Raw genomic sequence first — 20,448 nt, 5'->3', positions numbered from 1 at the left:
CCCAGGGCCCAAACACAAACGAAGATCATATTCGCAGCAATAGGTTCAGTTGCACGATGGTTCAGTTACACGAGGGTTCAGTTACACGGGGGTTCATTTACACAAGGGTTGAGCTTCACTAGGTTTCCGTTGCACGGGGATTCAGCATAATGGGATTGAGTTGAGCGGGGGTTCGGTTACACGAGTCTTCAGTTAAGTGGGGTTCCAGTTCCCCCAGTCTTCATTTTACAAAAGCAAAATCAATACAGTTGACCATCTTACCGTTATATGAGCACCGTGTCTACACACCGGCTATTTATGCCCAAATACTGGATTCGGTATTATCAGCACCTTCCTAACCTAAGAAAGACTTGAAGTCTTGTTATTCATCATGAGCCGTACTTTACACCTATGCAACCTATTCTTCTTACCTGAGCAAATAATTTCAAATATCAGTAATTTACTGCTCCCTACCTCTTGGTATGAGTTTTTGATATCTCTAGGAAGTCCGGTTCAAAACATCTAAATTCATCACTCAACATATCAATACGATTGTTGTTTCCTAGCGTTGTAAACTCCAAGTTTCAATTTTCATAGTGTTCAAATTATTGAAATTTTTCAAGATCCTCAGGAAAAGCAGTTGGTTCTTCCAGTGCAGGTCAGGGACTAATACAATAAATATGCACAAAACGCTCAAAAATGCTTAGAACCAGACAGCAAGTCCCTTGGACCTCCAATTGAATAGAGGCTCTGTGCAATCCTGGAGAAACTTCACTACATGGTTTTCCGTACTTGGGAAAGGTCTTCTATCAACAAAAAAGACGCCCTGCTCAAGTATTCTTAAGCCTGTTACCTCTGACTCATTGTATTTTCATGTCTACGTGCGCTATACTACAATGGGGCTGCAGCCCATAATAGATAACTTAGCTAAGAGGAGAGTATTCTTCCAAAAAAAGCCCAGTAACACAAATTATCCGTTTATCAGATTCCACTTCATAGCTGTATTGTTTACTTGGCTATAATTTCTTCCAGTGACACCACTGGATAGCATGGTTCTGGTTAGGCAAACTTGTGAAAGTTTCACTCTGACGCCACCATGGGGCCATGCAGGCAGGGTTTCCCTGTCAGGAAGGGGACTGAAAAGTGATCTTGTTGCAGAGAAGAAACACAAAACCATCTCAAAACACTGGAACAGCTCAAATATTTTATACCAAGTCAAACCTCGCCAGTACATTCGTCGGGAGTATCCCACAGCTATTAGTGCTTATCCTACAAATATGTTGATGAAATACAATTACCATGCTATTAACATTATTTTTTTGATGCTCCTGAGCCCCAAAATAAAATAACCTGCTTTTGAGATTCAGGAACTCACCTTAAACTTGATAAGCGGCAACATCAGAAGCTACTTATAAAGGTGGGAAAAAAATATTAAAAGTGATTTAAATAACTAAATAATGTGTTACATACAGTATTTGTCAAAAAAAGTAAACGTTAGCTAGCATTAGCAAAGATAATTATTCAAGAAGGAGCACACCTTAAAAATCGCAGAAGGAATGTGAAAAATAAGTGCCCTCGTTTCTAGTGATGTTAAACTAAACTGAGAAAAGGTCCAAACCACAAATCAGACCCTTATGATAGTAAATATAACACTTTCTATAGAAAATATAGTAGATGATAGTAATCAGCTCCTTATTAGACTTTCTGACATTTAGAACTTTTATTGGAAACAACCAGTTGTTTCAAAACTATTTGTTTGCCTTGTTATCATTCAGAAAAAAGAATGAAAATACTCTGTTTATGCACGGTGTATTCAATTCATGCAAATAATTTTTGAGATTTATAAACAAATATCTTTTTATAAAAAGCCTTTCTAAGCAAATTTCGTAATTATTTTGTATTTTAGGGTTCGGTCAAATGTATACTGCGGCCAAGACATGTGGAAGTATCCTTTCGACACACAGTATTGCAGACTGGCTTTTGAAAGCTGTAAGTACCTCTCTTACTTTTTTATATATACATTTTCTATATAATACATGTATAATAAACACTATTTATTCAATAAATACTATGCTATAAATAATAACCATTATTTAAATGATTTTAAATGCTATAAATAAATCACATGAGCCTTATAAAGACTTAAATATTATAGTACTTTATTAACTTAATTTTATTTAATATTGTTAATTTAGTCTAAACATGAACTAGATCTACGTTGCATGGGCAACGTGAGGTGTTGCGGCAACGTTTGTTTGGATTTGCCGAGAAAACTGTTGCGAAAGTAACACTTTGGTTTTGTTTCCTTGCTTCGATTAAGCGCTGAAGTTGTTAATCTGTAAGGATCTTAAAATAAACAAGTCCCCTACATGTCTTACCACTGGAAAAAATTGGTCTTATCATCAAATATATCGGAAACAAATAATAGGTACACCAACTAGCAAAAGTTATGAACCCCTCATTGCCGAAGATGATTATGAGCTAACAGCCAATCCCCTATTGTCTCACAAATGGTATCGGCCTATTTTTGGTTTCAGTGTGCACCTTACTACTGAAGTTGTCAAGCCTTTCAAACTTTCAAACTGGTACATCTCATGAAGGAATTTTTTACCAAAAAATGGATGACATATATTTTGATCTGCTCATCAAGAGCTATCGACTACCGTCAAAAAAAAAATCTATCTGTCTCACCTCAAAAGTTGACTTTTTTACCGTATGCCAAGTTTGTAACGTCATTACTTAGAAAGGAGTTAAGAACAAACTCTGATTTCTTTAGCAATGAGAGAAATTTAAAGTTTAAGAGGCAAATATGATACCATTTCTCTACTGCAATCCCAAGTGCAAAAAACTGAATGATAAACTCAGCTGAAATCACGAACAGAAATGGGTAGAAACAATAGATGGCAGCACATTCGGACCCGTGGGAAAATGCCACATTTTTGTTGTGGCTGTGGGGCCAGGTAACTGCCGCATATATTTAACACTTATAGATTTTAGTCCATCTTCAATTTGAAGCTGTTGCCTGTCTGCTTGCCTGCTAGAACGGAGCTTTCCACTCGAAAGTAGAAACATGGTTTGACTGCATAGCTTCAGATAGCTCTCTCTGACATAGGTTACAAAACTCCACTTCACTTCACTCACTATAGGCTCTGGCTCAAGGACAAGCAAAAACCATCCTTTTTGGCCCCAGGCAAGAGTTCTACGAAGCTTTCCAAAATGCAAAGTCATATTCCTCAATCCGGCCGAAGGCCCACACTTTCCGTACAAACCGCAGAGGTTAGACCCTTGCCACTTTCTAGGAATAAGCTGAAATCGGGGTGCTAGAAAAAAAATAAAAAAAAATAAAAAAAACACGACAAAACCAAAGTAAATTATACTTTTTAAATATTAAATATTAATTATTATGAATAATAATAATAATAAACATAATTAAAAACGAATGAAATAATAAAACCTATAAACAGTGTTTTAAACGTTACTTTATGGGGCTTTACTTTACGTCCTAAATTCATCAGTAAGTAATCCACCAATAAACAACGATGATCTCCAAAAGCTATGGTGTACAAAATGGTAATAACCATGCGACTAAATTCGAATGATGATTTATATCCTAAAAACAAAGAATTAGGTAGATAGATATTAAACTAGAAAATCCTGATTTTTACAGAAACTGTTGCTTAACTATGCTTAACTAATCCTGAATTTGCTTAACTAATCCTGATTTTTACAGAAACTGTTGCTTAACTATGCTTAACTAATCCTGAATTTGCTTAACTAATCCTGATTTTTACAGAAACTGTTGCTTAACTATGCTTAACTAATCCTGAATTTGCTTAACTAATCCTGATTTTTACAGAAACTGTTGCTTAACTACGTAGGCTAAATATATGCGATCTTAGGTGCACAGTAGCTTGGGTGTGGCAAGCCCCTTAAAGTATTAGCTTCAAATACTTTAAGGATTTGAAAACTCTGTAACATACTTATGAACATACTACATAACAAATAACATACTAATTATATAGCATATAACATACTATATAACATACTTACTGAAGTGCAAGGAATTGGCTTTATAGTGTTACATAATGACACAATGTGAGAAGAATAATGAGCGTTGCCATGTGAATAGTAATGTGAATTGGTTGAAGCGGTTTTGGCCAACAAAAAGCACTATTTTTCTTCATAGCGATCTTTTCGTAGGGATGTGTTTCACAATCTCTAGTCCATGAGGTTAGTTTCAAAATCATAATGATTAGGCTTTAAAATCCTCTGATTCGATAATTCAAAAAATTATATATACAAATATTTTGGTAAAATAATTTTCATTTCTCCTTTCAAATGAAATGCGTTTAGGTTATCAGTCCAATCTAGTTTGCTAATTTTTTTTTAGTCTTGAGGAAATTAGAGGTTTAAATTTTGCCCAAATTGTGTCATTAATATTTTTTTAGTACACCCAAAGATTAAAGAAAAAAGATTAGCCAAATATTATTAGATTCTAAAGTTCTTTAATAGTTAGTTCATAACCAATTATAGCATAAATCGTGAAATAATCAAGGCTTGTGGATGAGGGGAGAGGATAGTGCATGCTTGAAACTGCACTAGTTGTCAAGTTTTTATTTTAATTATCATGTTTTCTCTTTTCCCATCTTGGTAAGGAAAGAATATTGTTGGTATACGTTCTGTTTTTAGGGTCTTTGGATACTGAAGACCTGGTTTTAGAATGGAAAAACAAAAACGGGACAGAAATAACTGGAGAATCCTTTTTACCAGAATGGAAGCTTAATAATCTAAGGAGCTATACTACTAGCTTCCAAAGACCTAATGGTAAGTCAATCAACAGATTCTTTTTCCACCTACTAATAATTCTGCGACAAAATTGACGCTGCTTTTTGTTAACTTTACTATAAACTTACAACAGCCTGCAACCACCTCAACCCATCGCTTTTTGCTTATTTTCCCCTTATTTAGATTGGGGTTTGGCCACCCAAACGATCTCATGTTAATATAAATTCTAATTCCTTAATTGGAGGAATTTCAATTGTATTCTTTTTTCTTGTGTGCTGTTTAGCAATGCTACAACAGAAGTAGTGACAGCATTTTGGATTCAGCGACAACCATAGGGATATACTAATGGAACTACTAGTCACTCAAGACATTATTACGCGCATCTGGGACCTACGTAACACTACATTAGCCCTGTAACGGTATAGTACACCTGTAAGTTAAGCAATAGGGTTTGGTTACTTTTGCTTGCTACGTAATTGGGGATATTTACTAAGACATACAGTTGTTTGTTACGTAATTAGCATTCTTAGAGAAAATATTTTCCTTTGAAGAAATAATTCTAGAAAATTTTCATCTAGAATCAAAGTTTTTTCAAAATCACTATTTTCCGTATGATTTTTGTTTCTACAATCCAGTCATTTTTAATCCTAAAACTCTCACTACCGATTATAGACTAACAAGGATTCTTTCGCATAAGTAACATACTGACTCCTTTTTACAGAGTGATTCAGATTGCCGTCTTTAATATATTTCACTAATGCATTTAATCTGTCTTGAAATCTTTGTAAATACATTATATTCACTTTTGCTGCAAAGCAGAACTATTCCTCCGACTTGAATTTGCTTAATGTTATTACATATAGTGCAAACATGTCGTCCCACTCTAGGGTTAGACGGAAGCCCCTTGTAATTTCTACTGCTAAGTTAGATAATCTAGGTTCATTTCACCATTGCGAGCGCTTTCAACATTCAATAGAGTAAAAGTATCCATTATTAGAGAATAATGTCCTCGATGTTGACACACTGAACTTTGTTTCAATACTGAGGAAATCAAACAACTTACATCTCGTCGACCTTCAAAAAACAATTTTGCCAGATTATAAAGGTCCACCGGACCGAAAAAAGTCACGCAAGATTGTGTTATTTTCTCCTGTAAATATTGGGCCACGATCTATTTTTTGCAACCTAGACCTCCCTGCTGAACTAGCGGACTCAAAAAATTATATTACGTAATATCCATAGAAATCCTTAAGTAAACTAAACCTATTACGTAACAAGCACCTGCATTCATTTACACAATTAAATAAAACTACGTAACAAACACATGCATCTTTTAGTAAACCTCTCCTATTACATACAAGCAAAAGTAAACAATGGAAGTTCTTAAGCCTAACTGGCCAGCCATGACTAAAAACAACAAAGAGAGACAAAACTCAATGAAAAGACAACAAACGAGACAGCGTTCAGCAGAGTTAAAAGATGAAAGACTGAAACAACGCGGATATTTCGCCTCTACTTAAACTACTTAAACACAAAAGAAACAGAGATAAAAAAAAACTGAAATAAACTCAAAACAAATAAAACCACCTCCAATATTAATAAAATACAATTGTCGCAACTGATCCACATAGGGAACAAAAGCCATTAGAGTAACTTCGATAAGAACATCAAAGCAACTGAGCAAAACAGTAAAAAAAATGAAATGAACTTAATTATTCTGTTGCAAAATAATCCTCTTGTTAGCTATTCTTGAAGTAAATCTTATTGGTCCAGTAGGTAATATCATCCCTTGATGATTATGTAAAATCCAAATTCCCTTATTGACTATAGGTTTATTTTTCAAAAATCTATCATAAATTGGGTCAATATTGAAATTTCCGTGTTTCTATTTCTTGAAAGATTAGCAAACATATGTTTTAAATTTCTATAGCCTCATTCACTCGCTAAGAAAAGTTTCTATCATTTGAAATAGCCGTGGCCTCATCAAATTGTACAAAATGTTCAGGATGAAAGAAAATATGTTCCGCCTGAGCCAAAACAAAAGTTTCAGTATGCTTCCTTAATTGTAGTTTTTTTATTGAGTTGCGATACTCAATAAATCTTTCAAGAAATTGTTGGTGCGTTCTACCAATGCCTTCCTGGTCGAGTGGACTGGTGCGCTTGATTCAGGATCCATAGTTAGAGAGGACGTGGGTTCGAATCCCGGTTTACCCAATTGTTCAGTTGGGACGGGGGTCAGTGGCGTGACTCTGTAAGCTTAGTCAGAGTCGATCCAGCTCTAAATGGGTACCTGGAGAAATCTGGGGAAGGTAAACAGGAAGGGTCTGCGAAAGCACAAGAGGTTTGGCCCCCAACCCCCATTACACTTCCTAACTGAAGGGCCAAGAAACAGAGATCAGCACCGCCGGTAGGGAATGTAAAGTCTAATGCCGTTTATACACCCCACTAACTAAATTTCCCTGGGTTAAATCCTTCTCGGAATTAATAAAACTACCTATTGGTCTCACCGATTGGAAACATGAGTCAATATTATGTTTACGGAAAATTCGTTTAAGGCCTGGCCAAAGTCCAAGAATTTAACTCCCTAGTCAATTCTTTTTCTTAAGCGGAAATCGGTCGAATACAAAGGTATCAGTTTTCTTCATCGCTTCAAAACAAGCATAAGAAGGTTGAACTTAAGGGGTTTCTCACTCAAAATTATGATTAGGTGCAGGTTATCCTTATCAATTCTTCTTGTAATTATTTATACAATATAATTTTTTGTATAATAATAATAATAATAATAAATTTATAACCCACATCATAACAAGTTATGGCACTTGTGGAGTAACAAAAAAATGAAATACACTGCAAATAAAATACACTACAAATAGAAAAAAAAACTACGCTACAATGAGATTAACCAAACAGACGGACCAAAGGATGATGAGGCGATAAACAATAAAAAGCTGATTCCAACAACCTTCCATGCAGGAGGGCTAACTTTGCACTTATATCAGGGACATCAAACATACGAATTATCTTCCCATTGCTATACCAAGTGGGGATATAAAGTAAAAATTTACAATATCTGAAATAAAAAGTCCGAATCTGATTAATATCTTTTTTCTTTAGAGTGGGATAAAGACCAGAAAGATAAAGGACAGAATGATCACAGAATGTAGCATATAGTCTACCGAGTGCAGGTCTATTATACTTCCCTCGATTAGCAACTATCTTAGAATAGCCCATTTGAATTTTCTTTTGAACATCACGAATAGTGCACTACCGTAGGCAAAAAATTGAATTCGTAACAGTAATACCCCACCACCGAAAGGCGGAAACCAAGGGTATAGAAAAAGCGCGACAAGCTAAGGGAGCATTAGTGGAAGTTGGACCATTAAAAACTAGAAATTCACATTTCTCAACATTAAGAGAAAGACCAATTTTAGAAAATAGACGTGAAACTTTTGAGACCATAAACGAGAGACCTTGCTTATTTCTACACAAAAGTAAAAGGTCATCCGGATAAGCAAGATAAGAAACATCTGAGAGTCCAATAAAATAATTTGATCTAATTTTATCTAAAATACCAGAAATGCATATTTTGAATATACTAGGTGATAAAACCCCTCCCTGCTTGACACCCCGACATAAATGGACAAACGGAGATCCAGATTTATTATTTCGGAGGAAAGAATTCTCATACCAAAAACGAAGAAGAAAAATGAATGAAAGATTTACACCATTATTAAAAAGAGAAAAAAAAAGCTTGACTGTGAGCTACATTGTCAAAAGCTTTAGAAAGGTCCAACGTACATATATAAAGTGGCGTGCCTTCGGCCATGCTATTCTTAAGGGCGAAAGAAAGAACACGGTGTGCATGTTGACAACCAATACCAGATTGAAACCGGAATTGATTCAAACCGAAATTTATATTTTCATTTAAATGAGGAATGAAAACATTTTCAAGGATTTTACTCAAGTTACACGTAGTGGTTATAGGGCGATAAGATGAACATTGAGAAGGGAGTTTTCCCCGCTTTAGAATTGAGGTGACAGTTCCACAAAGAAAGCTATCCAGAACCAGAGAAGATGTTAAACACATTTGGAACAACAACTGCAAATGAAATAAAAGAACAACACACTTTGAATTTATATTATTTACACTAATACCGTCAATATGGCTGAAGATTTCAGTTGCTTAATTGCATTTTCAACAGCAGTTATTGATACTGGAATAATATGTCCTTGATGAAGCGAAGGCAGAACAATTTTAGAAAGTAACCGAGAATAATGTGACTGCACGAAACAATTAATTTTGGAAAAAATTCCCGAATAGTAAACATACCAAGCTGAACTAGAAATCGAATCACTATTATAAAGATCACTTTTATCCAGCTTCTCAGAATTGATCAATTTAGACCAATCCTTTTTAGAGGCTGGAAATTCCATACTCTTATAACGAATGGATTTAAGATACTTTTTATAATCATTCTTTGTTTTCTGCTTTATGTGGGGGGTCTGTCGCAACAGACCCCTTTGTAGGTCTACCACAATCAACCCAAATTCGAAGCCAAAGTTTTGCCTTATTTTTATAATTCTTTAATTCAGGATCGGCAGCCCATATAGATTTTCGCGTTTTTATACGAATATGCTCTTCAGGAACCGCAATTTTTTCAGCTTCTTTCATACATCTAATTATATCATCACAATATCTATCAAGATCACGCTTACTACCCTTTACTTTCAATTGGAGTAGATGATAAGGCCCACGAATACAATTGAGCGATATAGATAAAAACAATATATATAAAGCAATATCGGCTCTTTTCCAATTACTACATTTAAACCATTTAGAATTCCCAATAGGGGCAACATTGCAAAGGTTACGTTTCAGTTTAGTAGTAAATGAAAGCGATAGATGGTCAATGTCATCAGTCTCAATATCAACATGAATAATCGAGCATTCTAGCTGTGACGAACTGATTATATGATCAATATTAGAAACACTACCAGATTGATGGATGTAGGAGTATGATAAATATTTCTTCAGAATCACGTAAGGGGAAATGCACTCCAATATTTCTCGGGATCGATAACTTTGTTCATCCAAATCCGTATTAAAGTCACCAAGAACTATAAAATCAAGTTCATTTTCCTTGACACGATTCATCAAGGACTTTAAAGACTTGCATGTAATAGCAAATCTATTTATTGACTCCACTGTATTATTTTTATATGGAAGATAAACAGTAGCAAACACAGTACTATTTACTCTAACAGCAAGAATGTACTTATCCGAATAAAAAAGGAATGGGTTCGAAAGATCAATACTTTTTTTCTAAAATACAAGCCAGACCTCCAGAAGGGCGGCCACGCGTGGTAACTGCATCAGAAGTAAAAACCGAATGAACAGAGCTTCGATGAAGGAAATTTCTGCTAGAGGCGGTTAACAAGGTTTCTTGCAGGCAGATAACGTCAAAGTTCTCGTACAGATCGTCAATATAAGCATCTTTATTTTTTGTGCCATTGATATTGTGCGATATGATTGAAATTTGTAAAGTCATTTAGAGGTTTGTTGACTTGCAAAACCGAGGAGAACGGAGCATGACATGCTAAAGGACACGTGTTCACCATTACAATTGGCACATTTGGGTGAGGCATTGCATGGATTTTCATTCGTACTAATATGAGGGCCGGCACAACGAGCACATTTGGACGCAGGACTGGGACAAGAAGACTGGAAGTGATGGTGCGATCGGCACTTAAAACCACACTTTGGAATTTCCTTAAACTCACTCAGTCTAAAGAATTCAGAACCAATTCTTTCACCGTCTTTGAAATAAGCAGATTTAGCAAAAGAATCCACAAAATCAAGCTTAACTGTTTTCGAAGAGCCCAGCCTTTGGGCAGCAACAATACCACTACAATTTGTAAAAGACTGAATCGCATAATCCTCTGGAACACCTTTTATAATGGCCGAATATTTCTTAGAAATTTCTTTGGTTGACGTACCAGCGAGAATGACGGGAACAGATGCACAGAAGCCTTCGGCAGCAGATTTATCAATATTTACATACCACTTATCGTGAACAGGGCGAATACTGGAAACAAGTTCATGGCCACTGATTTTATCAATAGCTTCTTTCCTTTTAATAGGATCCGATAGATGAGACGGCACTTGAGAGACGACAATAGTGGTTGACTGGCGATTAGAGCCTACAGGTTTTGGTAACTGAGGGTAATTGAGGCTATAATTGTCCAACTTTGCTGACACAATTTGAACAAGCTGATGAACTTTGGAAACTTTAGAGGCTAATTGTGAATAGGCCACAGCCGGCAACACTGGAACTTCAGTTGGAAGTTTAATACCATAAGTTGGCATTGTAATGCTAGCTTCATCACACTTCTTCAAAAGATCGAGCTTGTCTTTAATATTACTGGTTGCGGACTTTACACCACTGCGGCGAGGGGGAATTTCATCAGGCGCAAGTTTCGACCATAGATCAGCCTTAGCTTCAAGTATTTTTGGTGAAACAAAAAATCCACTCCATATTCAATAATTTCCTTCTCAGAAATCAAATTCAGCCAATTACTTTGGACAAAATTTAACACAGGTGAATATATAAGTTCAAAGTCATTCGGATCCTCCGATTGTTCGCTAATGCTTGGCATCTTTTCAAGGCACCTGTTTTCAACCACCACACATTTAAACCGTTCAATTTATAAATATAGGTCGCTGTTATATGCCATTACAATCCCAAGTCAATTGTTACGAAATAACAAGGTCACTGAATTATTTATAAAGCTTAGGTCAGGATTAAAAGACTCTATGATCCCAAACCAAATATTGTGAAATGTTAAATTAATTCACTTGACAAGAAACTCCCTGATATAGTAGAGTTCATAAAATATCCAATTTTAGCTGTTCACGCATTGAACTCTGAAACAAGACTGGTAGTTTGTCATTTTCCTCAAACTCCACTGTAAATTTTATGTTTTTGTCAAAACTATTTAGATGTTTGCGGAAAAGGTCTATGGAATCTAAAGTGTGTTTCCAAATGCAAACTACATCATCTATGAATCTGAACCAGAAACAAGGAGAGAGTCTAAAACTGTGTATAGTGGAGGTTTCAATAGAATTCATTAAAAGATCTGCGAACAAAGGAGAGAGGGATGCCCCATAGGCAGACGAAAAACCTGTTTGTAAAATTCACCTCTAAAATCAAAATAAAAAGAATATTCATTTACAAGGATAACCAACTTCATAATGAAATCTATATTCAAACTAGCCAAAATTACATCTTATATTAAATCAAGGTGCTTTTGTAATATAATCCTTAATATATCTTTGCACATTTTTGCATTACAATTCGAATACTGGGAAACCACATCAAAACTGCAGAGAATTGGATTATCCTCCAATGTAAAATTTTTCAACTTATTTGTAAGATTAAATAAAAAAGCAAGTTTTCTCAACTGAAAGTAAGGAGCAATATTGAAACTTAAAACGAACAGAAACTATTACGTATATGAGGGGGTTTGCTGCTCCTCATCACCTCGCTCTTTACGCAAAAAATTTCATAGTACTTTTAAAAAAGCTTTTTACTGTTCTAATTAAACGAACATCGTTTTGGGAATCGTTCTTGAAGAATTGGAACAGAATTCAAACGTAAAGAGCTAAGTGATGGGGGAGGAGCAACCCCACTCATATACGCAATAATTTATGTTTGTAAGTTTTAATATTTTTTCCTACTTTCAGTTGTAAAAACTTGTATATTTATTTAATTTCTGACTGTTTTTAAGTAATGCAAGGAAATATTGCTACACCTCCACGGATAAATCCCTCCTTACCGTGGATTTATTCTCTAGACAGTCCAATCCTGGTGAAAATTTACGCTGGACAATAACCCTTAACATATCCACGCATAGAATTGAGTCGGCAGTCAGAAAGCAAGACATAACCAGAATTCCGTATAGGAATTCTGGCAAATTGCCCTTGTGTGAAATTTCTCCAGAAAAATTTATCCCCTGAACATTTCCCTCCCCCCGGAAAAATGATCCCTGTCAAAAACTCGGAAAAACAGAAACCCCCCCCCCCCCAAAAAAAATGTATGCATACTTCCCAATAGCAAATATTTAACGTAAACAGTGGGAAAATTTGTAATTTAAAGACCTTTCCCAACGGGGTGTAGGGGGGTTAAGATATCTCCAAAGGGATTACTATTCAGCCTTTCAACTTTTCTGAACAAAATCGTAATCTCAAAATTCTGATTCGACCAATTTAAGAAAAAAGGGGTGTGGGAAGGGGTCTAGTTGCCTTCCAATTTCTTTGGTCACTCAAAAAGAAAACTAGAATTTTTGTTCAAATGAGCCCTCTCGCAATATTCCAGGACCATTGGGTCAATACGATTACTCCTGGGACAAACAAACAAACAAACAAAAACAACAGCAAATAGACACGCATCCGTGGTCTTTGTTCTGGCAAAACATACAAAATTCGATATTTTTTCAGATAGGAGCTTGAAGCCTCTTCAGTATGGGTTCTCTGATACATTCAATCTGATGGTGCGACTTTCATTAAGATTCTATGACTTTTATGGGGTTTCCGTCCTTTTTTAGAAAATCAGGCAAATTTTTACAGCCTCGCAACCTTCGATAAGTAAGACTAAACTTAATGAAACTAACATATTTGAAATATTCATACAATTTCGCTTCTTTTGATATATCTTTTGGTATTAAAGCTCCGTTTTTATGGCACTTGGTATTAACCAAGTGACATATAGCAATCGCAAATTCTGTCGGTCTGTCTGTCTGTCGGGCTGTCAGTCCCGGTTTTGTTACTTTAGGCACTTCCAGGTAAGCTAGGACGATGGAATTTGGCAAGCTTATCAGGGACCGGACCACATTAAATTAGAAATAGTCTTTTTCCTGATTTGACCATCTGGGGGCAGTGGGGGGGGGGGTGGTTAATTCGGAAAAATAGAAAAAATGAAGTATTTTTACTTTACGAATGGTTGGTCAGATCTTAATGAAATTTGATGTTTGAAAGGATATCGTGTCTCAGAACTGTTATTTTAAATCCCGACTGGATCTGGTGATATTGAGGGGAGCTGAGAGGGGGAAACATAAAATCTTGGAAAACATTTAGATTGGAGGGATCGGGATGAAACTTGGTGGGACAAATAAGCACAAGTCCTATATACATGATTGACATAACCGGAACGGATCCGCTCTCTTTGGGGAAGTTGGGGGAGGGGATAATTCTGAAAAATTAGAAAAAATTAGGTATTTTTAACTTACCAACGGGTGATCGGATCTCAATGATATTTGTCATTTAGAAGGATATCGTGTCTCAAAACTCTTTTTTCAAATCCCCACCATATTTGGTGACATTGGGGGTATTTTGGGGCGGGGGGACCAAAAATAATGGAAAACGCTTAGATTGGAGGAATCAAGATGAAATTTGGTGGAAAAAACAAGAAGAAGTCTTAGATACGTGATTGACATAATTGGAACGGATCCGTTCTATCGGAGGGAGGGGGTTAATTCTGAAAAATTAGAAAAAATGACGTATTTTTAACTTACAAAGGAGAGATCGGATCTTCATGAAACTTCATATTTAGAAGGATCTCGTAACTCGGTCTCTTATTTTAAATCTCAACCGGGTCCAGCGTCGTTGAGGGGGGGGGGGTTGAGGGAGTGGACTGGAAATCTTAGAAAATACTTAAAGCGAAGAGATCAGGATGAAACTGGATTGGAAGAATAAAAACCTGTCTAAGATATGTGACTGAAATAACCGGACCGGATCTGGTCTCTTTGGTGGAGTTGGGGGGGGGGGGGTAATTCGGAAATTTGAGGTATTTGTAACTTACGAAAGGGTGACCAGATCTTAATGAAATTTGATATTTAGAAGGATCTTGTGCTTTAAAGCTCTAATTTTAAATTCCGACCATATCCTGTGACATTGGGGGAGTTGGAGGGGGAAACCGGAATTCTTGGAAAACGTGAAAATTTGGGTATTTTTATCTTACGAATAGGTGATCGGATCTTAATGAAACTTGATATATATAGAAGGATCTTATGTCTCAGATGCTCCATTTTTGACTCGAATTGGATCCGGGGACATAGGGGGTTGGAGGAGGGAAACAGAAATCTTGGAAAAAGCTGAGAGTGGAGAGATCCAGATGAAACTTGATGGGAAGAATAAGCACAAGTTCTAGATACGTGATTGACATAATTGAAACGGATCCGTTCTCTTTGGAGGAGCTGGGGGGGGGGTGTTAATTTGAAAAAAATAGAAAAATTGAGGTATTTTTAGCTTAAGAACAGGTGACTGGATCTTAATGAAATTTGATATTTAGAAGGAATTCATGTCTCAGAGCTCTTATTTCAAATCCCGACCAGATCTTTTGAAATTGGGGGGAGCTGGAGGGGGAAATCTTGTAAAACGCTTGGTTTGGAGGAATCGGGATGAAGCTTGGTGGATAGAATAAGCAAATGTCCTTGATACATGATTGACATAACCGTACTGGATTCGCTCTCTTTTGGGGAGTTGGGGGGAGGCGTTCAGTGATTTGAAAAGTTTGGTGCTTCTTGGCGTGCTAGGAAGATGAAAATTGGTAGGCGTGTCAGTGAGCTACACAAATTGACTTGATAAAGTCGTTTTCCTAGATTTGACCATCTGGGGGGCTAAAGGGAGAGGAAAAATTGGAAAAAATGAGACATTTATAACTTACGAATGGGTGATCGGATCTTAATGAATTTTGATATTTAGAAGGACATCGTGACTCAAAGCTCTTATTTTAAATCTTGACCGGCATTAAGCCTCTGATTTTCCTTTTTAATCAATCTATTGATTCTTAGAATTTTGTTAGAGCTCATACCATTTGAGCTCTTGGCTCTTAGCTTTTCTTGCCTCGTCACAAGTGCCATATGAGCTCTTAGCTCTTGTTTAGAGTTTCAGTTACTATTGAGCCGGTTCGATCCTAACTTACAGTTTTTTACCATGAACTGTTTTATAGAACAGGAATTAGGTACAAACCATTTTTTTGTCATTTCATAGCCTATACCTAATCACACCTGTTGTTAGGCTAGCCTAGAGATAGGCTAATCAGGAAATGTTGAACTAAATCCATATATTTAGATGTGTAAACTCTCACTAACGTGTCAAAGATTTCTTTGTGTAATTCAGGGTAAACTCAACAAAATGTCCCTAGCTCACTTACTACAAAACACAGATGTTTTGTAGGCTAGACAATGTTTTGTAAAAACTAAGTTTTTAAACAAACAACAGAAGTTATGGACGCAATAAATTTACATAAGCCACCAGTTTACAAATGTTAATTAGCAGGACAATCTAATCCAAAACCCTTAATACAAATCCGTAGAAGAGTCGCATAAGCAAATTGGTTTTTGCAAATAAGGTTGCTGTTGCAGTTGTACAAATAAACATGCTCCGCGTTTGCCCTCTATGTTAGGAACAGAGCTCAACTATATATATATATATATATATATATATATATATATATATATATATATATATATATATATATATATATATATATATATATATATATATATATACAAAATTCTACATTTTTGAAGATAGAAGCTTGAAACTTCTATAGTAGGGTATCTATAGTACTTTGATAAACTGAATCTCATGACGTGATTGTCATTAAGATTCTACAAGTTTTAGTGAATGTTTTCCCCTTTTTTGAAAATAAGGCAAATTTTCTCAGACTAATAACTTCTGATGGATAAGCCTAAACTTGAAAAACTTGATACTCAAATATTTCAAATCAGCTTAAAAATCTAGTCCTTTTGATGTATCTATTGGTGTCAAAATTCCGTTTTTTGCGTTTCGGTACCTATTTAGCCGGTTCGCTCCTTAATTACAGTTCATTACCACGAACTCTTTGATCGTTCGAATTTTTCAAATATGATTTTTGTGTTCTTAAGAGAAGATACAGCGTCACCAGCAAGTATTCGTCTAACTTTGAAACAGGTGGCGAGAAAGTTTATACAATGGTACGGAGAGGAGCTCCAGTCTTGTAAATTTTGGGTAGACCATAGATCTTGGGTGCGGAACAATCTCTTGGATTAAGTTTAGTATAAAATTCTAGGGTAATGTGTTAATTGTTTTTCAATGACTACAATTCCCTTCTTGGTGACTTTACATATTTGTCCGTAGGATCAAAATCCATTTGTTTTGTAATTAGTGGTATCAAAAATAATGGAATTCATTTGACTAACGAATTCCATTTGACTAGTGGAATTGACTAATGAATTGACTAATGAATTGACTAATGGAATTCATAATCAACAGTGCCCATAATTACAACACTGGTGCCTTTATCTGCTCTAGTCATGGTAAGGACCTTGTCCTTTTTTAAATCAGAAAGCATTTTAATGTCATTTTTTTATCTTTTTCAATTTTGCTCATTTTTAAAGTGTTTAGTTTCCCTACTATCTCGGCTCTAAGTTTATGAGGAGCCTCGACTTTATCAATAGAAGCCATAATTGATAACTCCACCTTTGAAAATATTTTTGAATAAGAAATCAGTGTTGGAAAACAGAATTTAGAACCCTTCGACAAAACTACCTCCACTTGACCTAAACCTCTAAGAGGATTAGATTACAAATTCTTAACGGAGATCGGATTCGGAAATAAAGAGAGATGGAACTCTAGGATTCGGAGTTCCATCCGAATCCTGGAACTTATCGATCAAAAATCTATCAAACTTGTTGGCCAAACAAACCTTTGACAGATGGAAGTCATGGCGAAAGGATATAACGGCCATCTCCTTAATTGTCAGAAACATGACAGATGGAAAGTTATCCCTTAAAAGGTTTCCGAAAAAATTTAAGTCTTTGGACAACTTAAAACGTTTTTGTTTTGCTCAGAAGTAGCTTGATTTAAAGCCATGAGGTTTATTTTTCTTTTATTTATATTCATTTTCAATGCCAAAATGGGTATTTATTCTAGAAGACTTCGGAATCACTTATTCCTTCTTTTAATCTTCAGACTTTGCTTCAAAAATTACTGCTAATTGTTTGATGTTTTTATTTTAACTACTCCGTCCTATAGCCTACCATAGTATTGATTAATATCGAAAAGGTTTTTTAGAAAATAAATCACAGTCTGATGGTTTGAGGAACCAAGCTACTTTAAATGCATATTTTTGTCAGTGAAACGAAAATGACGCGCTCACCTTTAGATGGTTTGAATGGAGGTAGCCCCAATTGAAAATTTCTAGTTCCTACCAATTCTAATTTAGTTTGATTAACCACTATAGTTTCAGTTTTTCTGTAGTTTCATTGATTAATTCATAGCAATTTCAATTAGGTTTAGTTCACTTAATTTATATATTATTTCTGCTCGGTTTTGGTCTTAATATCGTTTTTATTTCTTTCAAAAAATAGTGATTTATGGAATTTGTTTTGTACTCGTTTTGCACATTTAACTTTAGAAAATTACAGCTTTATTTTTTTCAACATATTTCTGACTGACTATGAAAAATGTTTTAAACTGAAATCTTTCTGAACATGCCCTCTTTCTACATTCCACAGCTGTTAGTTTGGTCAAGCAAGGATAAAGCCACACCGTTAGTAAAAATGCCAGGGAAGAAGAGGTCTAAAATTCCAAAACAAACAGTATTTAGGCCATCCCGAATGTTTACCTTGTTCAAAGGACATAGGCAGGCATATTCATCTGAAAACTATTAATTCTTTCACAATTTCTTAAAAACTTTTTATGAACTATTTATGTAATTTGCCTATTTTATGTGTTCTTCAAACTTGTCGAGGGTATGCTGCGAATGAATGAAAAATTACACAGTTCTGAATTAAGCGAAAACCCTAGGAAAACCTTATATCACTTTGTTGAAAAGGTTCTAGCAGAAGAACATTTCCTTCTTAAGGACATATCCAGTGGTTTCAGCAAGGAAATGGGTGGTAGATATGAATTATTTGACATGATAATGCTAAACTGTAGCATTATTAATTATTGTTTATACTTGCAGGAAAATACTTTAGTGATCTGGTAACTGAGTTTACATTGGATAGAAGAATTGAATTTTATGTTGTGGATTTCTACGTACCAGGCATCCTCGCTGTTTTAACTCAATGCATCTCGTTTTGGATCATTCCTAGTCAACTTGCCGCTCGGACTATTTTAAGTAAGTTATGTCTTTATTTTACCTTTCTACCTATTTTTATGTTATAACTCAGGAATGACTATATTTAAATTCCAGCTACTTTTGACAACAGTCAAAATTATCTTAGCATCGGTGTTTCTCGAAAAAATGTACTGCGTAGCAGCGCATAAATATAGCTGTAGTATACAATAGTATTGTCTGCAATTCTTACATTTGATACCAATTTGCTCCTCCCTATGTCCTGGCTAATTACTAAATTATTTTTCATATATTATTCACTTACTAACTGTCAATTTCTGAAAAATTTCTGATAGAAAATTATGTCCTTTTAGTGAACATTAAAGATTTATAAATGTACGTTTTCTATTTGAAAAATTTCTAGCTTAGCTTCTTTATGATAACCAAGAAAGTGTCTGCATATGATGAAATACAACTTTAAGAAATAAAACAACAGACATAATTAGATTCTATGCAAAACTTTTCTCTATTCTTCTTCTTTAGGTTGCTATATGACTTTGCATAAGTATATAGGAAAATTACTTTCAAAACATAATGGACTACCTTATATTTCAATCTTGCTTGTGTTTGGTTTATTTATTGATTTATGCAATCTCTTTTTGGGTATTCTTAAAGAGAAGTAAAACCAAAATTTCTACAGAAAATAAAAAAGAAAAATAGTTTGCATCAGCATTCAATAAAGAAGCTTGAATTAAGGAAAGAATACCTTTAAAGAATGTGCAATTTAACTGCAACTACAAATCAGTATTGAGAATACTGTGGCGCACCTGTAACGGTATAGTGCCCCTGTTTGTTACATAATAGGGAAGTGCTTGTTTCTTAATAGGGAATGTTTTCTTCCAAACATCTCAAGTCGTTTTTAAGACATTTTCTTTAAGACGTTTAAAGCCATTTCAAGATGTTTGTTATGAAATTTTTCGTCAAGGTCGTTTTAAGATATTTTTCTTCAAGAGGTTCTGCTAGACGTTTCAAGACAATCCAAGACGTTTTTAGGATATTTTTCTTCAAGGCATTTTTAAGACATTTCTCTTCAAGACTTTTTTCAAGACGTTTTTCAAGACGCTTCAAGACATTTTTAAGACATTTTTTTCAAGATATTTTTCTTCAAGATTTCTTTGATTATTAAGTAATAGGGGAATTTTTACCCTTTGTTAAGGGTGACGCAATATCGCGTGACATTCTAGACTCCAGGGCACATGCACAAATGGCAGCGCACACGTGGGTGTTACGTAATGGTGAACACAAATGGGAGTTACATTTTACTTTAAGATTTTTTTGCTCAGGATTTCATATTCTTCAGGATTTAATTTTTTCTTTCAAGACGATTTTTTTTTCTTGTACTAAGAAAGGTTTTTACTTGTACATCTGTACTAAGAAAGGTAATCTAATAGTATTATTCGGGTAATACTTTGTACTTTATAACCTATTCCACGCAAGGAGATCCCCTGTCCTGCTTACAAGAAGGATTTAATAGATTGTGTGTTTTTTCCTAAGACTATAATAATTTAATTGCAGGGGATAA

General features: G+C 35.1%; 1 protein-coding gene across 1 annotated transcript in view; it reads left to right on the top strand.

Annotated features, from left to right (window-relative positions):
* Nucleotides 1-20,448, top strand: part of LOC136040720 (pH-sensitive chloride channel 2-like) — a 92,275-nt gene that overhangs the window by 33,253 nt on the left and 38,574 nt on the right. The window contains exons 4-6 of the mRNA XM_065725025.1: nucleotides 1,886-1,968; nucleotides 4,669-4,803; nucleotides 18,774-18,929. Coding sequence (XP_065581097.1) covers nucleotides 1,886-1,968; nucleotides 4,669-4,803; nucleotides 18,774-18,929 — 374 coding nt within the window. The remainder of the gene's footprint in view (nucleotides 1-1,885; nucleotides 1,969-4,668; nucleotides 4,804-18,773; nucleotides 18,930-20,448) is intronic.

Source organism: Artemia franciscana, chromosome 21 (assembly GCF_032884065.1).
Source record: "Artemia franciscana chromosome 21, ASM3288406v1, whole genome shotgun sequence".
In the NCBI taxonomy this organism is placed as follows: Eukaryota; Metazoa; Arthropoda; class Branchiopoda; order Anostraca; family Artemiidae; genus Artemia; species Artemia franciscana.
Note: the sequence above shows the minus strand (reverse complement) of the source record. Positions and strands in the feature narration are given on the sequence as shown.